The sequence below is a fragment of the Saccopteryx bilineata genome, chromosome 1 (assembly GCF_036850765.1).
Source record: "Saccopteryx bilineata isolate mSacBil1 chromosome 1, mSacBil1_pri_phased_curated, whole genome shotgun sequence".
In the NCBI taxonomy this organism is placed as follows: Eukaryota; Metazoa; Chordata; class Mammalia; order Chiroptera; family Emballonuridae; genus Saccopteryx; species Saccopteryx bilineata.
In genome coordinates, this window is record NC_089490.1 from 46,185,392 (window position 1) to 46,208,488 (window position 23,097).

The window sequence follows — 23,097 nt, forward strand, 5'->3', positions numbered from 1 at the left end:
AGATTTTATGCCCAAATTTAGATCCACAATCTGTGTGGACACCTGAAACTGGACTTACCTTCTTCTCAAAATTAGTTTTTCGACCTGATTTTCCTGACTTTTCTCCTCCTGACTTGTTAGGAGCATCATTAATAACTACATATGATAACTTCAGACTTTCCAACCACACCTCCTTCCCAATCTTTACTCCCCAGTCTAATAAGTAGAAGCTCCTGTATTTACAGTATCTCTCCTGTATTCCCTTTCATGTCTACCACTTACTTTACAACCTAACCTAGATCATAGTACTATTGCCCTGCTACTCAATTATTCAAATATCTCCTAACACACACTGCTGCCAACTTGATTTTACCAGAGGGCAAGTCCACTGAATGAGACACAGGCCCTGCCATACGAGCATCTCCCCCAATCATGTTCCCAGACCCCCAGTTCAGCCACCTGTCTGACCCTGTGCTGCAATAACTTTTTGTTTCACAAAACAACAAGCCAACATATTTTTCTTGATTTATTTTAGAGAAAAAGAGAGAGAAACATTGATTTATTGTTCCACTATTTTAATGTATTCATTGGTTGATTCCTGTTTGTGCCCTGACTGGGTATTGAACATGTAACCTGGGCGTACTGGGACCATGCTCTAACCAACTGAGCTACCTAGCCAGGACCAAATGAGCAAATATTTATCTCTTTTTTTTTTTTGGCTTGCTGCCTTTCTCATATTGTATGCTTCTTCTGGAATGTTTCTCCAGAAGCTTCTCTGGTTAGAATCCTACCCTTCTTTCAAAGGCCATCTCAAGCACCACTCATTTTTGAAGACTTTTTTGATGTGCTTCCACCATCCTAATACGATGGAATAGAACCTTCCCTGGTTCAACCTTTATAGCATTTTTCTTAAGACTGAGCTGCCTCAACCATTCACTGTGATCCATTATGTTCACCTCACCCACTACACTAGTTTTTTAATTCCTTAAGAGTGGGGACTGCTTAAATTCATCCTTGTACCTCGGTAGTGCTTGGCACAATGTGTTTTACAATGAGTACTCAGTACTTGTTTTCAAATGAGCTGAAATGATTTCTATACAGGAAAAGAATTTGCAGGCTTCTTGTATAAGCACTGTGCTAAAATTGCAGAAACTGAGATCACATCTTGGTTTTTGTAACAATGCTAGCAGAGTACACACAAGAAGAAAAGTATATGCACTAGATTGTAAAGACTGAAGTGGACCTCTTTCTTAATGTCCAGTATCTTTTGTCTTAAGATTTGGTCGCAATATGTTAAAAAAAAAAAAAGAATTTGCAGGAATGATCTACCTTACGCCTTCTGTGTACCGCCTAAGAATAAGCTAGCTAGCAGGTGTTCACTAACTCTACTTTATTGATTAATTATTGAATTTTGGTGACACTGTGCTTGCACCTGGCCTTAACCCATGCAGTCTCATGGACTAGTCTTTCCAACCATTGTGCTAACTAACTCCCTCTGGATATTTAGGGCTAAGTTTGGTCAGTACATTTTTCAGAAGTCTTCCCTAACCTCACGTCTGGCTTCATGAGCATGCAATCTGTGTAGTCCCATGGAGCCCAGCACTTAAAAGGCGCCAGACTTCACGGCATGTTCTGCTATCACCATCTTGAAATTCTTAATAATTGTTAACGAAGGTCACTGCCTTTTCACTTTGCACTTGACACGTAAGTGTAACCAATCCTACCTAACCCTTCCTCACCTGTGTGCTTCTGTCTTCCCCTGTATTTTCCCTATCTTTACAATCATCATTCAGAATTTTAATTTTACATCTATTTAAGTACTCTGTGTCTCAGTAGACCCTAAATCTGAAAAAAAGGGGAAAAAAAGAATCCCCAAGGCTGAGCCTAGAGTTATACACATAATCAATATTCGCTGATTGGACAGATGGATGAGTAGCCAAGAGAAGGGGAAGGGAAGGAATTTATGAATGTATTTGTCTGTCCATAGCTTCTTGGGTAGCACTGGAGGTTTTTGACTTGCAGTCTTCAGATGGGCCCCTATGGCAACAACAGAAGTCAAGTGCAGGAACTACTCTTGTTAGAAAGGAGGGTAAGATCAGCTCAAGGAAGAAAATGAGCAAAGTAGTGACATGAAGTAAAGGTATTAAGCAAAAAAGATTAATGAAGAAGGAATCACCAAAATGAATTATGAAATAGATCTGTTTTGAATACAAACATAGCTACCATTAGGATGCTTTTAGAGGAATAAGGTGTCTTAGTGATTAAATAAAAACCCTGCTTCCTGCCCTGGCCGGATAACTCAGTTAAGAGTGTTGGCCAGGCCTGACCTGCGGTGGCGCAGTGGGTAAAAGCATCGACCTGGAACACTGAGGTCGCCGGTTTGAAACCCTGGGCTTCCCTGGTCAAGGCACATATAGGACTTGATGCTTTCTGCTCCTCCCTCCCTTCTCTGTCTGTCTGTCTCTCTCTCTCTCTGTCTCCTCTCTCTAAAATAAATAAATAAAATCTATAAATAAATAAATAAATAAATAAGTAAAATCGTTTGTTTGTTAAAAAAAAGAGTGTTGGCCGTGCATAAATGTGGCCAGTTTGATTCCAGGTCAGGGCACATACAGGAACAGCTCATTGTTCCTGACTCTCTCTCTCTCTCTCTCTCTCTCTCCCCCTTTCTCTCTCTCTGTCCCCTTCCTCTCTATATAAAATCAATAAATCTGGTGCGAATTAATCAAAAAAACTGTAATAATAACTTCTGCTTGTTTTTCCAACTAATGTTTTCTGGTAAGCCTGGGCTCACGGGGCCACCAAGCATATCTAGAGCATATCTAGATAACAGGCGCTCACCAGAGGAAAAACATGTGTCATGATCTTTATTTGATGCCACATCATCCTCCAAACTACTTTAGTGATCTCTGATTTTCATCTTATTAGGAGTTAGCGGATCATCTAGGTACAATTTAATTTGATTTCTAGTTTTTAATTCCCAATCCATTAGGGCCAATTTAATAATGTAAAGCATCTTGAATCATTAATCTGCATGAGTGAAAAGTATGAGTAGTTATTAACGGTGTACAAGATGTTTTGCACTAGCAGACTCCTTTCCCTTAGAGACTTCTATCTGGAATGATAACTACTTCCCTCTTAGTTTGGAGAGATAGAGAAGTAACCCCAAAAGTCTTGCTGAGCCAACAGTGTTATTGCCATACTCACCTATGCATGCTTATTCCACAACACTGACACAACAGACAGCCAGGACAGTGTTGGAACACTCTACTACACAACCTTGGATGAGTGATAAAATGTTCTTGATTCTCAGTTTCCATATCTGCAAAATGGTAATAACAGTATTTTTATTTTCTAAATTTGTAAGGGTGATGTGGACAATGCATGTGAAAGGGGCTTCACTCTATGTCCAGCTTGTAGAAAACCCTCTATGGATGTTGGTAATTATTTTCAGCATAGAAGATAAGCAGTTATGAACTTTCACTCCAGTTCTATGTTGGGATAATTATTAAGAGATAAGGAATACATAGTATCAGTTAGGAATTGGAAATATTTACTCTCTGAAGGGCCAGAGAGTAAATATTTTCATTGTGTGCACCATACTATCTCTGTCACACTTCTCAGTTCTGCAGCTGTAGCATGAAAGTAGCCATAGCAACACGTAAATGAATGGGTGTGGCTATGTGCCAATAAAACTTTATTTATAAAAACAGTCATTAGAGAGCAGGTTTGTTCCCAAGACCATAATTCACCAATCACTGGCTATCGGCCCTTGGGAGCTCCCAGTCAGGTGCAGTGGAAAGACTTGTAAGACATGTCAAGGCAAGCCAAGAAGAGGTGGGGACTAAGCCCGCTGCCACTCTAAAGAACAGGGAAACTGACGTTTTCAGGGAGATTATTATATGAACTTCCCAGAACTGAGTAAAAGTAAGAAATATGGTCTAGAACAAGTAGCTTAGGTATTGTTGTTTGGGTTTTTGTTTGTTTTGTTTGTTTGTTTTTTAATCTTTCAGTTCAGGATAAATAACTTCAGCTTTAAAACAAAGCCTTCTGTTTTTAGTAGACATTTCCTTGGGAATTCAGCTTCCCTTCTGGACCTCAGATTTTTCAGGTTTCTAGGAATAAAAATCTCTGTCGATTGATTGGTAGAAAAGTCTGCCCTGACTTCCGCTCCCTACCATTGTGCATGAGCAGACAGAGTGAAGGGTCCCCATCTCTAGTAGTTTGACTCTAAGGAAATGGAAAACACATGGTAACAGAGGGAAACATCTCCTTCCTTTATGATGATGTTTATGATGAGATGATGAGATGACGATGATGATGATTGTAAAGAAGTAACAAATGAGAATCTCTGAGATCTCAATATTAGACTCTGAAAATGAGGCTGGGACTTAGTGACACTCATTTAGAACAGTAGGAGGTTCACCCAAACTACAAACCGTGAGCAGAGTCTGCTCCTTTGAAAGAAGAACGGCGACAGCACATGCTCCCAGGACGGGAGAGCACATACACACTCTCCGGGCATTTCTTGGGCCCCTGCTTGGGAAAAGACATTGATGGGAAATTCACAGATTCTAAGATGTGGACAGTTAAATACAGTCTGCAACACACATACCACCTTCTCTCCACTAATCCAGTTGCAAAGGACTCCATTTGCACCCTGCATCATATCATATGTTGCTATTCAGAATGGCTAGTCCCTTCCAGGTCTTTGCCGGTGGTCCCCAAACTTTTTACACAGGGGGCCAGTTCACTGTCCCTCAGACCATTGGAGGACCGCCACATACAGTGCTCCTCTCACTGACCACCAATGAAAGAGGTGCCCCTTCCGGAAGTGCGGGGGGGGGGGAGCAGATAAACGGCCTCAGGGGGCCACATGCGGCTCGAAGGACATAGTTTGGGGATGCCTGAATCAATGCCGATTCAAATGAATATGGTGCTTTATTCATTAGAAGGAAGAAATTAAGCCTGTTGTGATAAGGCAAGGTTCTCATCAGATTTCTCTTTTTCATTGTTTTACAGCTTTCTCCTTGTCTTCGGTTGCTTGATTTTGTCAGTGTTTTCCACCATCCCCGAGCACACAAAACTGGCCTCGAGTTGCCTCTTGATTCTGGTAAGTGAAAGCTATGGTCAAAATGTTCATAAAGTTTATGTATCATAAGAACTGCCTACAATGTTTATGAAATGCATTTCATACAGCAAAAAGTTCTATATAGAAAAAAGAGTTACTTTGAAGTATAAAAGTTTCAAAGATCACTGAAACATTTGCTTACCATTATAAACTTTAGTCAATCCTCAGGAATCTATAGAAATATTCAGGATTGCTATTGCATAGCAATATCTTGTGTTACAGTTACATCACAAATAGAAGTAAATACTTAGAAGCAGTTTGAATAATGTCCTTCTATGGTAGCAAACAAATTATAAGGAGAATGAATGTCCATGAGGTCTCCATTACATTGCTCCAAGTTACAAGAAAGAGAGCATTTCTAATAACCACAATTTGGTAGGAGCTAAGTATAATTGACCAAGAAAGATGAGAATATAGCACCTCATTAAAAAAAAAAAAAAAAGAATACTTCTTCATGCTCTTTTCAACCAACAGAATGCATTGTGAGTTTTACTGTTAATACAGTTAACTGGTGAGAAATTCTACATTTTGCTGTCAATTTTTAACCACACAAAATTGCTCAATTCATTTTAAAATGGGAAAAGACTGCAAGATATTTTATTCTGAACTATTCTGGGATTTTTGAGCTCTTATATCTTCTATTACAACTAAACTACAGCACTATGTACTCAAATCTCTTCCAATTGCAAATTTGGTTCATTTACATCTATTTTGACCCTCTCACTTAGTCCAAAAATATCAGATGGACAGTCTCAGAACAGTCTGAATGAACTCTAAACCGGAACCCACTTCTGCTGTAAAACCTGGTGGACTACAAAGGAAGAGAGAGAAAGAGGGGTGGGGTAAGACGGCTGTGTGCCCTAATAAACAGAGCTTGGGTATCTACAGCAATAGCACTTAGTATAAGAAAATTATTCTTACCCAGGTGGAAACTGAAAGATGGCAGCCAGATAACCTAAGCAGAGAGCAGCTGCTCTTCTTCCCTGTGTTTGCAGATGACTCATTTGTACCTGATGTTACCAAGACTTCATCAAGTCTCAGTCCTACATCAGGGAGAAATCATTTTTGAGCCTGGAACAAATCTATTCCAATTTGTTTCCATACAAATTGTGCTCAGCTATATATTAATAATGTTAAGGTTACTCTTTTAAAACTCAAGATAGAGAGCAGATAGACAGACCAGAGAGCACACTGGGGATTTGTTCCATGTATAAGGTTTCCATGTGGGTCACAAATGGTCTCTTAGCCTCATGTACTCCTTTGATAACAACAAATATCTGTGCTTAAGGTGTAAGATACAGCTAACCTTTAGGGTCATATACATAACTGCAACGAGGAATTTTAGAGTGAAAATATAAATCTGATTGTTAGACTTGGGAACATGAAAAACTGATTCCCATGCATCACTGATGGTATAAATACTGCTCACAAAAATTAGAGGATTTTTCAAAGTGAATATGAAGTGATAAAATATCCCCTAATTTTTGTAAGCAGTGAGTGTAGTATACATAAATCAAACATAGGAATGGCACAGAAAGGTTTCTCGTATGACCAGGTCAAGAATCGAAAATGTTGTTCACTTCCTCCAAATCTTTGGAAAATAAACTCCCTCATTGCTAAATGAGTTTATAAATAGTCCACAAAAACCCATGTTATTAAAAAGCCCAGAGCTGATTAGTATCTTGATTTTAAAACTTCCAAACAATTGATCAGAGTTTAGTAACTAGAGTACATCTGAGAAGATAAAATGTAGATGCTATCGCACATCCCTTGACCTTTTTTTTTTCAGCTTTATTGAGATGTAATTGACATATAACATTGTGTAAGTAAGATGTATAATGTGATGACTTTATATATGAATATATTGCAAAATGATTACCACAATAAAGTTAATTAACCCTTCAGCACCACATAATTACCGTGTGTGTGTGTGTGTGTGTGTGTGTGTGTGTGTGTGTGTCGGTGTTGAGAACCTTTAAGATCTACACTTTAGTCACTTTCAAGTATACAATACAGAATTGTCTATTACATATACCATGCTGTACATCGGATCCTCAGAACTTGTTTTATAACTGGAAGTTTGCACTCTTTGACCACCTTCTCGCATTCTCCCCGGCCCCCGGCCACCACCAATCTTCTCTCTGTTCTTGTGAGTTTAGTTTGGGGGTGTTTTTGTTGTTTTTTAGATTCTACATGTAAATGAGATCATACAACATTTGCCTTTCTCTGATTTATTTCACTTAGCATATACCCCTTATGGTCCATTCATGTTGTCACAAATGGCAAGATATCCTTCTTTTTATAACTATTTCACTGTATATAACAGAGTATCTTTAAGCATTCATTGATGGACGCTTGGGTTGTTTCATGTCTTGGCTATTGTAAAAATGCTGCAGTGAAGATGGAGATGCCGATACCGCTTTGAGGTCTTGATTTCATTTCCTTCATGTATACATCCAGAGGTGGGATTGCTGGGTGATACGGAGGAATATCCATACTGTTTTCTATAGTTGTGCCAGTCTGCATTCCCACCAACAGTACATGAGGGAGAGTTCACTTTTCTCCATATCCTGGCCAGCATATGGTATCTCTTGTCTTTTTTATAATGCCCATTCTGACAGGTGTGAGGCGATATATCTCATTGTGCTTTTGATTTGCCTTTTCCTGATGATTAGGGCTATTGAGCACCTTTTCATGGACCTGTTTGCCATTTGTACATCTCTTTTCCATCTTGAATGCCTTTGGATTTAGTCCTTTTATGTAAATGAGGCCTTTGTTTTGAGCATGGTGGTAAATGCTGCAAATATCTAGATATTCCCAGAAAGCTGTTGCTACACAGCTTTCCATAGGGAGAGGGTATGTTTCTCCTACTGTTTTCGAGCTAAGTAATAAATTGTCAGGATGTGTTTGAACCCAAAGTGTATTCTTGAAACCTACCTAGAAATATGCACACTGTGTGGCAGGTCTAAGATTATACTGATGTTATTCTTCTTCATTAATGCTATCTCCCCAAACTATGTTTTATTTGGACCAAAAAAATCAAGTACAACCTTTTTATTCTTCAGACATTAGTAAATTAGTTAACATAATATATCATAAAGTTTAAATAGTTGTAGAATATTGGGGGGAAAAAAACAAGAGAAATATTAATGATTTAGGGAATCTCTTATTTATTCTTTTACCATGCATGTTTGAGATAATTAATCTGATTTCAAAATCTGTTTATCCTCTGAACAACTAGTCAAATATGATTCATAGGACACAGTTCTAACTAACAGTGTTTTTAGGTCCCAACGTGGACTATATCTGAAGAATTGCCATCCAAATGGCAATAGGAATGGCTTTAAAAGTGGTCATAATAGAATTAGAAGAGTAAATTTAGATTATATAAAAATTATATATCATAATTTATATTTTTCATAACTCTGCCCCATTTGGGTTTTTTTAAACATATTAAGAGATGTTCCTATATTCTAACTGATTCTGTTTCCGTGCAGGGAGCACACCCAGGCAAACTGGTCCCTGACAAACTGCCCAGGGCCCTCTTTGACACTCACGCTTTCCACCTGTTTCATTGAGGACATCTGCATAGTGGGTACAGGCCATTACTTTGGACTTGGTCTTGCTCACGTCCTGGGGCTGCCATAGAATCTTCAGCTCTCCACCCACAGACCCCAAGGGAAGGCTTTCATCATTCTCATCCAGAATGGCAATTCCAATGCTATTTTGCAAACTTTTAACTTACTTGCCTCAGTTACAAACCAAACAAATACCCATGTTAATTTTCTCTTTTATTCTTTTCAGTTGTATGAACTGGGGTTTCATGATATATATGAGGTTCCCTTATTTCTCTCCACAGAAGTAGTGGAGCATAAACTAAAGAATGTGATTGATACTATTGAGTTCAAATTCACTTCTACCACTTTTTAGCTATGGGATTTTGGGAAATTAGTTCCTGTGCCTTTGTTTTCTCATCAGTTAGAAGTGAATAATGGCCCTGACCAGTTTGCTCAGTGGTAGAGCATCAACCCCGTGTGTGGAAGTTCCGGGTTCGATTCCTAGTCAGGGCACACAGGGGAACTACCCATCTTTTTCTCCACCCCTCCTCCTGCTTCTCTCTCTCTCTTCTCCTCCCACAGCCATGGCTCAGTTGGTTCAAGTGCATGGGCTCCAGACACTGAGGATGGCTCTGTGGAGCCTCCGCCTCAGATGCTAAAAAATTATTCAGTTGAGAGTGGTCTCAGATAGGCAGAGCATTGACTGACCCCAGACTGGGGTTGCCCAGTGGATCCTAGTTGAGGTACATGCAAGAGTCTGTCTCTGTATCTACCCTCCTCTCACAAAAACAAAACAAAACAAAAAACTAATAATAATATACCCTATTTATAAAAACATTGTGATGATGAGTTGAATTCTAATGCTTAGAACTGGGCTGAGCGTAGAGAAAACTAGCAAATATAATCACTGGCTCTTGCATACATATAACCATGGCATAATAAGCACATGAGTACAGGTAAACTGTGGAATATTTGAAACTGCTATAGAGAGGAAATATACTCTTCTAAGAGAAAACAAGTATTTTTGCAAGAGTTTCTTATCAGGAATACAGATAATTAGGGCAACTTTCTGCACAATTATGTTCATTTAAAATTGACTCAATGGTATGCGTTCAGCGTGCAGGTATGTATTATCAACAACTACTTATTCTTGATGACTAATGAAACCGATTTTTATTATTGTAGTTTTTGATAAGTTTATCTGCTGACAACATCATGGCAGTATAAGCCCTTCTTCTGAGGGGAGCATGGGTCGGGGATAACTGCAGTCTGACTGGGGTGCTTGCTCTGCCCTCACTATGCAGATAACGCTTATGAACTCCAGGTCATGACACAAAGCTGTGTGTCCAAATACCAAGGACAAATAAAGGCTGGTGTTAATTTCTTATGTTTTGTAAATTCTTTAAAACTGAAATAAAGCTAGCATTTTATAAGTATCTTTTATTTATGTCTCATTGATTTTTATTTAAAAAATTTCAATTCAAATATAACTCCTTTCATTTTACTGAATGCCTAAGTTGCAAGATCAGATACCCAGTACAAGACAGAGCCAGGAGTCCATGGCCTGCTGACTGAAAACCTGGACTGTCTTCAAAGCATCCAGCAACCTCATTCTCTTGCTTCTTCATCAAGACTGGCAAGTCTATAAAGTGCATTTTTCACCAGTCAATGAAGCGCTGATATCTCAGGCTTTAATTATGCCAAGTGATACTTACATCCTTTTACTAGGGATGTGAGTTTCTTTTTTCATAAAGGGCCCATTTACAGAGTTATCACAAATGGGTATATCAATTCAGATCACTATAAGATCTTTGTATCAAGAACTCTAAATACTATTTGTAAACAGTCAACGGCCTGACCTGTGGGGTACATAGTTAAGTGTAAAACTGGCCCCGCCTACTTTCAGATGAGTGTTATGCTATTGAGCAAAGTGCTCCGATTTCCAGATTAAACAATTGTAGAAAGTTTTGTTTTGACTTCTTTAGATTTTATTACCTGAGATTGTATATTTTAGCATTTCATATCCTACATTCTGAAGAACAATGCTGTTTATAGTATATCTCCTCTTGAATGGGTATATTTTTGACTTCCAAAATAATTTTTAAATATTCCTTTTAGGGATTTAATACAGATCATTGAACACATTGAAAATAGATTACCTCTCCATTTAGTGAAAGTGATGAATATCATTTGTAAAATTTTCACTGAAGGTGGTCATTTCTAAAAGTCCCAGCCACAAGCAGTAAAAGTAATGCCCTTATCATTTTTGCAAGATAGAGAATCTCAGCAAATTTGTACTTCTGTTCTCCTACTGGGTTAGAAAGACTCCAAACCACAAATATACTAAGCATTTGGACAAGGACTTTATTGAACACATGGCCAGATATCCAGGTTTGGTCAAACATCTGGGTGTTTGGCACCTTCCAGATAGAGCATATGCATATTTGCTGTTTTTGCTTCATGTGGCAAAGCAAATACGGGTTTGCTATTTCTTTGCACAATGAATCAGTTCCTAAAATGTGTACAAATCCAACTTAGGCAGATCTAATTAATATCTTAAATGCACTAGTGGAGCTTACTATTTAAAGAAAATCTGTAGTGAATCCTTTTGTAAAGTGAAGAGTCCTCTTGAAAAAGCTACTAAGAACTAAATAATTAATCTGTTGCATATTTGATTTTTTCCTCTTGGGTGCCTGTAGGGTTTTATAATTGCTATATAGCTATCCATGCTATAACACAGTGTTGAAGAATTAGAGAGGTTGTTGCCACTTCCCATCAGTCAGTCTTAGTAGAGAGGGGAAAATCAGTCACAAACAGTCCTGTCCTTGCAAAGTAAAAACATTTGCTCATAAAATTGAATAGATTTGATGTGAAATGAAATTACATTAAGTCTTCACATTTAAAGTTCTAGCATTAAACATTGCTAAGACAGAATAAAGAGTCTAGGGATAAGAATCCGTTTAAAGATATTAAATCTTATATCTGTAATGAAAGTGACAGAGCCTCAGATATTAAGCAATCAGATATGAGAAATGAGTGATGCTTCTTGTTGTTCATCCAACCCCTGTAATTTACTGCAGAGAGCTCTCAGAATATCCCAATGAACATTGAAAACTGCAATTATTTTCCTCTGCATGTCTTTCATCAAAGAAAATGCAAATAAACTTTAAAATGATTTATGGAGACTAATGACCCTCATCAATCTGCTGACGACTGAAAAGAAAAAATAGAAGCTTAACACCTACACCGACTCTTAACTGAGGGATAATAAAACAGTAGGTTGCCTTATGAAAAGTATTTCAGATATTAGAGCAAATACTTGTGCAAGTTAAAAAAAAATGAAAGTGTCTGAAAAACACCAGGTCTCTACAATTAAAGAAGGAAAGAACTTTTCATATTTCTGATGCAAGCTGGGCATCTAACCAAGTGGTCCAGTCTACAGTATAGAATTACTCTGTTCAATTTTGTTTTGAGACTTGATGAGCAGCTCAACAGACACCCTTAGAGCTATCAATAAACCATACTCAACTAGGTCCACACTGATCTCCTATGTCCTTTTGAGCTCCACAAAAGTATGTTCAACTGAGAGACAAAGAGAGAAACAGGTGGTTAGACAAACACTTGAGGGTTGTTAGGAAATAACAGAGTCCAAGACGGTTGTCAATACAGGGAGAATACTCTTCTCTTATGATCTTTCCAGGCTGGAATAATTTCCACCATTTGAAACCTGGGTCAAACACTTCCATTCTCCTGAATAAACTGTCTCTTCCCACTGACTTCACCCTCAGCATTGGCTACTAAGCATTGTATGTCCTCCCTTATTAATTTATTCAATGAACAAAACAGGCAAAATCCCTATCCTCATGGAAATCACATTTTGGTGGGTAAAACATCTAGTAAACAAATTAACAAATCAACATATTAAGTGATATAAATAAAAGAAAAGCAGGAAAAAAGAATAGATAGTGAAGGGGTGTTTTGATAATATGTTTAGAGAACTGCACAGAAGAGGGTAGCTTTCTAGTAGAGACTTCAATGAAGTGAGGCAACAAGCCATGCAGGGATTCAGGGAAAGAGCCTTCTAGGCAGGGGGAGCTTCAAGGATAAAAGTCCTGGGCAGGAGCAAATGCTACTGAGTGAAGGGAAGGCAGAAAAACCAGAACAACTGAAGGAGAGTAAGCCAGGGGCAGAGTGGAGAAAAATGAGGCACCAGTTAAAATAGAAATTTCTTGAGAATAGGATCTAAAGCTGATTCAGTGATAGCATTTAATACTGTGGTATCTGGTGGCAAATGATCAATAAATATTTAGTGAAAGAAGATGACCAATTGTTTAATGATACAGCGTAATATTGACGTTTTCACAGTGTCATGAATATGGCACCAAAATTACAACAAGATACTGTACCTGACTCTAGACTGGACTGGAGTAGGGCAGCCATAGGATTGAAGCCACTCAGGAAGCAATCGCAGTCATTCATGTAGAACCTGATGGAAGCCCAGACAAAACAGAGGCAGGGTGAGCAGAGGGAGGGGTGGACTGGAGCAGTACGTGTGGTTCCGCGGTTACGACAAAGCAGCACATCCTGCATAGTGGGTCGGCCCCTCACAGAAAGTCTGGGGCGGGCTTTCCTTCTCAGAACTGAGATAGTCTGCCCTTTGCATATTGCACGGCTCCAAAATGCCTGCCTCCTGCCGCACTCCGGGTGCCTTTAGCACTATCTGTGGTTGCCTCCCACCCTCCGTCTTCTCGCTGCCTCTCTGGTTTAAATCTGCATCTGGCTCTGACCTATGTGTCCCAGGCTGGATTTCCCAGCCAGTGTCTGATCCTGCAGATATCCATAGGTCTCCAGATGTTTCCCCAGATCCTGCCTATGCTGTCTCTTCATTTCTCCAGGCCCAGTCAGTTAATTTACTGCAGGTTTAAACTAAAATATATATTAAGTGCTTCCTACATTCCAGTCTCTGTTCTGGGGACTGGAGTCCCAAATATGAGTAAGACACTACCCTGCCCTGGAAGCATACCTAAAACACAGCTTTGTTTACAGCCTCTGACATACTCTAGAACAATTAAAAATGAGATCATGGGTCTATAGAAAATAAACGGTGAAATTAAGAGATGAAAGAGAAATGGGTTAATCTGTTGTTGTTTTTGTTTTGGGGGGGTTATTTATTTATTTATTTGTATTTTTCTGAAGTTGGAAACGGGGAGGCAGTCAGACAGACTCCTGCATGCGCCCGACCAGGATCCACCCGGTATGCCCACCAAGGGGCGATGCTCTGCCCATTTGGGGCGTTGCTCTGTTGCAACCAGAGCCATTCTAGTGCCTGAGGCAGAGGCCACAGAGCCATCCTCAGCGCCCGGGCCAACTTTGCTCCAGTGGAGCCTTGGCTGTGGGAGGGGAAGAGAGAAACAGAGAGGAAGGAGAGGGGGAGGGGTGGAGAAGCAGATGGGCGCTTCTCCTGTGTGCCCTGGCCGGGAATCGAACCCGGGACTCCTGCACACCATGGCCGACACTCTATCACTGAGCCAACCAGCCAGGGCCTGTTGTTTTTTTTTATTCCCACTTTAAGACATATGCACATGAGAGAATAGACCTCTCTCGTCATCTGTTTCTCATGAAAATTACAAATAAGATTATCAAAAACTATCTTCAAATATAGATTACTACTAATCATGCCCATACATTGAATATTGAATATTACACAAGGCCAAAGACTGGAAGCAGTGAGTGTGTCCCCCAGTTCCCGTGCAGCTATGCATGAGGGGTCACAGGACACAGCATGCTTCTGTATAATAGATTAAAGAAAAAACTTCCAAACTGTAAATGGCAGTCTGACAAACAACATTACAGGCTGAATTCAATGAAAATGCTACAGACCTGGCTCCCCCGGAGACTATAAATCACAGTGAATCCACAGAACATTACTGGCAAATGCAGAACAGGAAAATGACCGCGCGTGTGACAAGCCCCCAACCTTAGCTCCCTGAAGGCTAATTGAGGGAGATTCAATGCTGCAAGATCCCAGCATCATGGGCAAACTTGGAAAACCCTCTGCAGAACAGCCTTAACAAAGAAATGTGAACCCCAGGCCTCAACCACCCTTGGGTGAGGCTGGGAGTGGGGCAGGGGGTGAATTAAGGGAGCACCCTGGAGAGGGAGGGCAGGAGGGAGGATTCACTCTCATTTCCCCTCCCCCGACTCTACTGACCGTTCTTTAGTCAGGTGAAATCAAGTACAAATCGATATAAAATGCAACCTTAAAAGAAAGAGAACCCCTAACATAACAGGAGTGTGTTATGCAGAGTGAAGGGGGTTGGTGAGGATCCCTGCCTCTTTGCTGTCATGATAATAAAGACTGGAGAACTTGGGAGTTGATTACTACAAAGCTGGAGGGTTTTCTACTTAGCTAACCCATTTGCTTCTCTCCTGCAAGCTCCTTCCTGGATCATTTTCTGGGTTGGACCTGCGGTTCACAGCCGTGAGAAATTGCACAGTCAGGGTCACTGTTGCCAGGCAGACAGAGGCACTTGACTAGCTGAAGCGAGTGAGCTGTGTGACCAGGCTGGGAAGCTTGTCTGTGAGTGGAGTCCAAAAAGGAGCAATGCAGAGCTCTAGGCTGGAGGACTGAAATGGTAAACCCCAGCTGGGTAGCTCAGAAGTCCAACGCTGTGAAGACAAGCGTTTCCTTGTGTTGCCTCTGCTAACTAAAGGATTGCTTTTTTACTTTGAGCTGCTCATTGATCCATTGCTTTCACTCATCATATATTCACCAAGTGCCTACCAGGTAGGCTGGGAGCCAGAGGCACCGCACGCACGCACGACACACCAGCTGTACACTGAAATACTCATATGGTCCTCATCCCTATCTGTACTGGTTCTCTAAAATTCTTTTTCTAACTAGATCAGGTGGAGAATTTTGAGTCTTATGCAAGTGCAGTTCTTCTTTTACCTTATGTTTCCATAATGCAAATTACCTCATCTGCTTTTGTAAATGCAGTAATGATGTCAATGGAACATGGAAGTTGAAGATGATTTTCCCAAATAGCAGCCGCTGAACATAAAGCCCATCGGCCTGGCTGAACGCGGAAAGCCTGAAAGAGGTCAAACCTTCTTTATTTTGGACACTTGCTCTGCCTTAGAAGTGCTTTTAGGCAGTTCTCCCGGTCTTTATGTAAAAGACGCAAACATAAGGCGATAAACGGAAGAGATCCATCTTTAACATCACCACACTGTTGCAAAGCCTGCTACTCTCTCTACCAGCGACATGACGTGGGGCCCTCATCCCTGTAACTCACCCGCCTGCACCCTTCCCGACAGCCCCTTCCATCAAGCTGTCTTCAAGTCTGTGTGGTGAAGGCCGGCTTACTGCAGTATTTCCTCGTTAGAATCTGACATTGTGTTTTTTAGATTATATAAATATAGCCTTTATTTTGTTGATATATCTTTTATATTTTTTTATTTTTCAATTACAGTTGACATTTAACGTTATTTTTTTATTAGTTTCAGGTATACAACACAGTGACTAGACATTTATATAATGTATGAAGTGATTCCTCTAAGAAGCCTAATAGATATGTGACACCATACATAATTATGACAATATTGTTGTTGACTATATCCCCTACGCCGTACTTTACATCCTTCAGACTGTTTTGTGACTACCAATCTGTACTTCTTAATCCCTTCACCTTTTCAGCCAGGCCTCTAACCCCGCTACAGGCTGCTCTCTGTATCTCTAATGTTGACATATCTTTTTACCTCTATTAAAATCTTATTAGCATTGTTGTTTTTGTAAGATCTCTGCTTCCATAGGTTTAGAGTGATTTGCGTTAGATTTATTTTCCTTGTAAGCCCTTCTTTTCATGAGCAGTCTTGCCCCAAAACTGGGTTTGTTTTAAAACCAGCAATGCCTCCATTGCACTGCTGCTGAAAAGCCAGTAGGGAAGTGAGCACAATCTTATTCTTTCTGCCCGCTCAGAAGCATACCTGTATTCTGCTTGATAACATGGTTGTTTCAAGTGAAAGGCACCAGCGGCACGAGGTTGGGGGTGGTGTGTCCTTCTTTGGTCAAATAAATCCAGAGGATAAAAAATCTCTATATCAGATGGTAGTTCAGAATATTCTTTACCCAAACTTTTCTACTCTCCCCTTTATCAGCTATGTTAAATAAATCTTCAAGCTTTACAGACTATTCATCAAAAGTTTAAATTTTAAAATTTAGCCTCAATTTTAATTAAAGAAACTTTTATACAGTTTAGATAGAAAAATAGTGTTATATGGTGCTGCAGGTAGAATCAAATTTTAAGACTGTTACAATTAACCAAGTGGAGAAAATTTTATTTAAGATATAAGATAATTTGATTTAATAAATGTAAACTTCATGTTTCACTTTATTTAACCCTTAAGTCTTTTGATATCTTCTCAATATGTAAATAGAACCTGTAATATTTGGATTATTCTATCTTTTCCAATTTTTAACCAAAAGTAAAATTCTAAATAATTTTCATAATTAAAAGATCTAGTTCCTTAGCTTGCCATACATATTGATATCTCTGGTCTTTCCTATATCTCGAAGCTTATTTTGACACAAGTTTCCCTTAAAATTGCCCACACAGGCATTGCTCTATGTATGTGTACCTGTAGTCAACTATGTACAATGCACACACACACACACACACACACACACTCTCTCTCTTACAGTCACACTCGACACTCCAGCAATACTAAGTCATTCATATTTGTCATGCACACTGCCTCTGTGCCTTTATTAATTTTATTCTTTCTATTTAAAAAGCACAATTCCACCACTTCTTTCTACCACCTTGGTAATTCCTATTCATTTTTTAAGTCTCAGCTCATCTCCTCTCTTCCTGGAAGTTTTCCCTGACTGTCCAGGAGATTTGATATTCCCTTCCTCTGTTCTCTGGAGTCCAGCGTGGCTCAGGGGAAATGGTTGACAGCAACGTTCACACTCTGGTATGATTGTTGGTTTTCCAAACATATAGTTTATTTCTGTTAGGCTGAAAACTACATAAAAATAGAGATTAACTGTCAGTAGTCTTTGTATGTCCTAATATGTATGTGCCACAGTGCCTAGCATGTAGGAGATACTCCATAAATATTTGAAAATTGAGTGACTCATCAATCTAAAGATGCCAGCAAGAATTCTCCACATGTAACCTTGTTTTGTTGGCTCTATAGCATCTATCACTATTTGATATTTTCTTACTTGTTTGTGGCTCTTTTTCATTATTGGTTTCTGTCACTAGAATACAAGTAGACTTTTGTTATTGTGTTCACTTTCATCTCAATGCCTAAACAAAACACATGCTCAGTGCCCAGAACAGAAGATGACCAAAATGAAACTATCAAGTGTGTGAGATGAATGGGTAGACCCAGATTTTTCTCTCCTGTACTAACAGCAAGCTCTTAATAAGTTCGTATATAAGTTCAGTGCTTCCAGGGTGACACTAAAACACTCAGACTTTAATTAATCACTTAATTTTAGCAGTATGAAATTCCAAAACCAATTTTTCACTCATATGGAACCCCAATAAAGGTGAGTATAAGTACTGCAGAGCACAACTTCCAAAACCTTAAAATGATTATTTGCTAACTTTTGCTCTTTTTTTTCATTCATCTTTATTTCCTGTTGATTTTCACTTACTCTTCTGAATCTGGGATAATTAAGTATTTATGTTATTAAATACTTTGACTTAATATCAAAGCAGGCTGATTGTTAACATTAAAAAATAATAGTACAACATGAGTCAGTAGCCAACATTAAAAATTAATAAGATCATGTAACAAGAGAGAATTACTGCAATGACTTAGCCAGTTATTCAACACTAACATATTTTAATTAAAAAGTCATTTAGGAATGACTGAGTCATTCACTAATGATCTCTAGAGACAAAAGAAGTAGGGACTAAAGTCTCTAAACAGCTTTCTATGATAGCATTTTAAAACAACTGAACTTAATTAAACTAAGACACAGTTATCACTCCCTCTTCAGATTGCACACAATACATTATCTATAGTTCACTTTTAACATATATTTTGCATTAAACCTTGCATAAATAAGCATTTTGCTAGTACCTATTATGCTATAGTTTCTACCCTAGCCTCCTCTTTAATCTTATTTGGATTATTCTATTTTTTCCTGTTTTTTACATAAAATAAAATTTCAAAAACTTTCAGAATTAGAAGAGAGAGAGAAAAGAAAAAGCAAGAGAATGAAAAAATAAGCAGAATCAGAGACCATGTAATTAAAAAATATGATGCTTTAATAGAAATGTTTAACAAGAACAAACAGCTACACCAGAGGGAGTGATTAATTCCCCCACTGTGAGTGAAGGAAGGTTTCCAGAGGTGGTGACATTTAAGATGTGTCTAAAATCACAAAAGTCTGGATCAGTCTGACTAGATTTTAGGGGGGTCAGGTAGACAAATGGAAGCTCAGAGGAAGGTTGAAACCACACTGGGAAGAACCTAGTTTTCCAAATAAACTCATTTGGATTTTATGCTGTGAGTGGTAAAAGTCAAAAGGAGTTCTTTAATTAATGTGATGACCCTATCAAATGTGGTTTTGAGAAAGATAATTCTGAGTACCCCTTTGAGGGTTGCTGAAATGGAGAAGGTACAAAAAAGAATAGAGGCCACTGCATTGCCCTGGGCCACACAACTAATGTAGGACTAAAACAGAAACAGGGAAAGAAGGCAAAAGGCTGAATTCAGGGGGCATTTCTGAGGCTGAGCCAACTAGAGAAGGTGTTTGAAGTGAGCGACTGGGATGAAGATGCCTGCGGGTCTGACTTTGGGCCATGGTCAGAAAGTGACACCATTAACCCAAGACTGAGAACATGAAATAGATTCAGAGGAAAAATAGGCTCGTTTTTAAAATATTACATTTTATTCATTTGGGACCATCAGAAAGTATTAGAAATATTTTCTCTATAGTCCAGGGAATTCTAGATCAGGGTATGTAGGGGAAATAAAGCAACTCTGAGAGGTAGAGATCAAGAAAATTGTACAAGGAAACAGGAGCTACCATTATGGCGAACAAGTCACTATGCGATCAGACTTACATATGCTTAATACTCTTCTTCTAGCCCTGGCTGGCTGGCTCAGTGGTAGAGGGTTTGCTCAGTGGTAGAGCATCAGCCCGGCATGTGGAAGTCCCAGGGTTCAATTCCCAGTCAGGGCACATAGGAGAAGCGCCCATCTGCTTCTCCACCCTTCCACCTTCCCTTTTTCTCTGTCTCTCTCTCCCCCTCCCACCACCAAGGCTCTATTGGAGCAAAGTTGGCCCCAATGCTGAGGATGGTTCCATAGCCTCCACCTCAGGCACTAGAATGGCTCCTGTTGCAACAGAGCAACGGTCCAGATGGGCATACCCTCTAGTGGGCATGCTGGGTGGATCCCAGTGGGGCACATGCAGGAATCTGTCTCTCTGCCTCCTCACTTCTCACTTCAGAAAAATACAACAAAAAAAATACTCTTCTTTTTTAATACTCTTTGTCTTAATTAATACTCTTATTCTTTATGTCATGCCCCTAGAAAACTAATGCTAAGGATCTCTTTTGTTAAAATTTAAACTTGAGGTATTTTGTTAGGTAATTTCCCAGACATGGCTTACCACCTGTGTTGGCTTCAGCACTGAAATTTAAAGGGTTAGAATATAAGCTTACAGCAGTCTTCATCCACAGTCTTGTGGCTCCCGGAAGATGGATGCAAAATTGTGAATGAAGCCTTCTTCCCTGAAGTAGCTATGGATCAGCATTAAACTGAGGATTCAGTGAATCTAATTAATTTTTTTAAAGCAAGATTTTTTTTTTTTTTTTTTTTTTTTTTTTTAGCGAGAGAGAGAGAGAGAGAGAGAGAGAGACAGAACGAGATGAGAAGCATCAACTCGTTGTTGCGTCACTTTGGTTGTTCACTGATTGCTTCTCTTACGTGCCTTGAAAGGGGGTGGGGAGCTCAAGTGGAGCCAGCAACCCCACACTCAAGCCAGCAACCTCAGGGTTTCAAACCTGGGACCTCAATGTCCCAAATTAACACTCTATCCACTGCACCACCACTGGTCAGGTGCAAGATTCTTTTAAAAGCATCACTGAGAGGCCCTGGTCAGTTGGCTCAGTGGTAGAGCGTCAGCCTGGCGTGTGGAAGTCCCAGGTTCGATTCCCGGCGAGGGCACACAGGAGAAGCACCCATCTGCTTCTCCACCCCTCCCCCTCTCCTTCCTCTCTGTCCCTCTCTTCCCCTCCCACAGCCAGGGCTCCATTGGGGCAAAGTTGGTCTGGGTGCTGAGGATGGCTCCATGGCCTCTGCCTCAGGCACTAGAATGGCTCTGGTTGCAACAGAGCAATGCCCCAGAGGGGCAGAGCATCGCCCCCTGGTGGGCATACCAGGCAGATCCCGGTTGGGCACATGCAGGAGTCTGTCTGACTGCCTCCCCATTTCCAACTTCAGAAAAATACAAAAATAAATAAATAAATAAATAAATAAATAAATATTTTAAAAAGCATCACTTAGAGCTGTTCTAAATTATCCTAAGTCTCTGATAAAAATTCATTAAGCTTTAGGGAGACTGCAATCCCCTGCCTGTGGCCCATTTTCCCACATGATAGAGGAATGTAATTCCTTTCCCCAAGCAGTGGAGCACCTTAAAAGGTTGGTTCCTTTTCACCTACTTAAATGTCTAAGGTTATATGGGATCAGTGTTTTGCAGGAATCTAGCATCTTCCCCAAATATCAGTTCTCCTTCCAACAATCACTGGATAAATCAAAATCACCTCCTCACACATGGTAAGTAATTTCCTGCACCCTTGAGAATCACTCACCTAAGCTGTTGTGAACAGTCAAAAGTCAGCCCTTAGCCTTAAGCCTCTGACATAAATTAAACCTGGCAAAATACCTAAACACCAAATATCAATGTAAGAGTTTAATCACTGGCAAAGCATCTGTAACAAGACAGAAAAATCAAAGGAAAACAATTTTTTTAAAGAATGTTTAGGTAATCTACATATGTGCAGGTCCCTTGATATATTATCAAGTGATAGCTGGAAATTTTTAAATAATCAGTTTGAGATTTTCAGGAGATGAGAGTAAGAAAACTAAAGAGAAGAATTAATTGCTTGGGAAAACCTCCAAGAAAAATTGATTACTCTTTCTCTTGTCTCAGTAATATTCAGATATACAGAGGGATGAAATAAAATCTCAACATGATTTGACTGTAGCCAGAACCAAAATTCATTCTTATGTTTCTGTCGATGACAACTTTTTTTAAATTATAAGATGGAAATTTCTAACCACTGTGGTGACTAGCCACTTTTTATAAGACTGACATTTCAGATGAACAAAAACATTATTCAAGTAGGTTATTTTTAAAATAGACAAAAATAAAAATCACCAAAGCAAATAATGACACTGAGCTTTTGTGAATCAGGTCCCTGCCTGAGGAAGCTACCATGCGTAGTGCAAGCATGCCGCTTACCCAGTGGTCATCAACTAACCTCGTTGGCACAGCTCAGCATTGCTGAAAAGTCAAACATTTTACCATTTATGTCCTAGTGTTAAATATAAGCCATATGCTTTTTTTTTCTACTTTAATTTTTTTATTGCAGTTGACATACAATATTAGTTCTAAGTGTACAACATAGTGATTAGACATTTATATAACTTACAAAGTGAGCCCGCTGATAAGTCTACTATCCATCTGACACCAGACATAGTAATTACAATATCTCTGACTATATTCCTGATGCTGTTCTTTACTTCCCCCATGGCTGTGTGTCTAGCTAGCAGTGGGGATTACTTAAACCCTTTCACTTGTTTTGCCTATTCCCTCAATCCCCTTCCCATCTGGCAATCATCAATTTGTTCCTTGTATCCATAAGTTTGTTTCTATTTTGCTTGTGTGTTCATTTTGTTCTTTAGATTCCACATATAAATGAAATCATATGATATTTGTCTTTCTCCGTGTGACTTAGTTCACTTAGCGTAATACCCTCAACGTCTGTCCACATTGTAGCAAATGACAAGATTTCATTCTTTCTATGAGTAATATTCCATTTGTCCATCAGTGGGCACGTAGGTGGCTTCCATATCTTGGCTATTGTAATTAATGCTGCAGTGAACACAGGAATGCACATATCTTTCCGAATTAGTGTTTCAGATTTCTTTGGACATATACCCAGAAGGGGAATAGCTGGGTCAGCCGTGTATTTTCCTTAACATCTTGAACACTCAACATTTGATTGAGAGACTGAGGAACATAGTACTATTTTGTCCCTAATCTCTTCTAAATAGTCTCACTTTATGGTCATTTCTTTACAAGCAGGCCTTAAAGTCAGAAAATAAGAGAAATTTGAAGTCTTTTCTCCCCAGCTTTGGCTTAGCTGTCAAAAAAGTGAAGAGTGAGCTGAG

At 39.4% G+C, this 23,097-nt stretch overlaps 1 protein-coding gene and 1 non-coding gene across 4 annotated transcripts in view; both read left to right on the forward strand.

The window, feature by feature from the left end:
* KCNQ5 (potassium voltage-gated channel subfamily Q member 5) overlaps positions 1-23,097 on the forward strand; it is a 625,390-nt gene that overhangs the window by 378,927 nt on the left and 223,366 nt on the right. For all 3 annotated transcript variants that reach the window (XM_066253628.1, XM_066253635.1, XM_066253639.1), the window contains exon 2: positions 5,002-5,092. In XM_066253628.1, coding sequence (XP_066109725.1) covers positions 5,002-5,092 — 91 coding nt within the window. The remainder of the gene's footprint in view (positions 1-5,001; positions 5,093-23,097) is intronic.
* On the forward strand, positions 1,095-1,273 carry LOC136321352 (small nucleolar RNA SNORA81). The gene has a single exon (XR_010728613.1). It is a non-coding gene; the product is annotated as a small nucleolar RNA SNORA81 (small nucleolar RNA).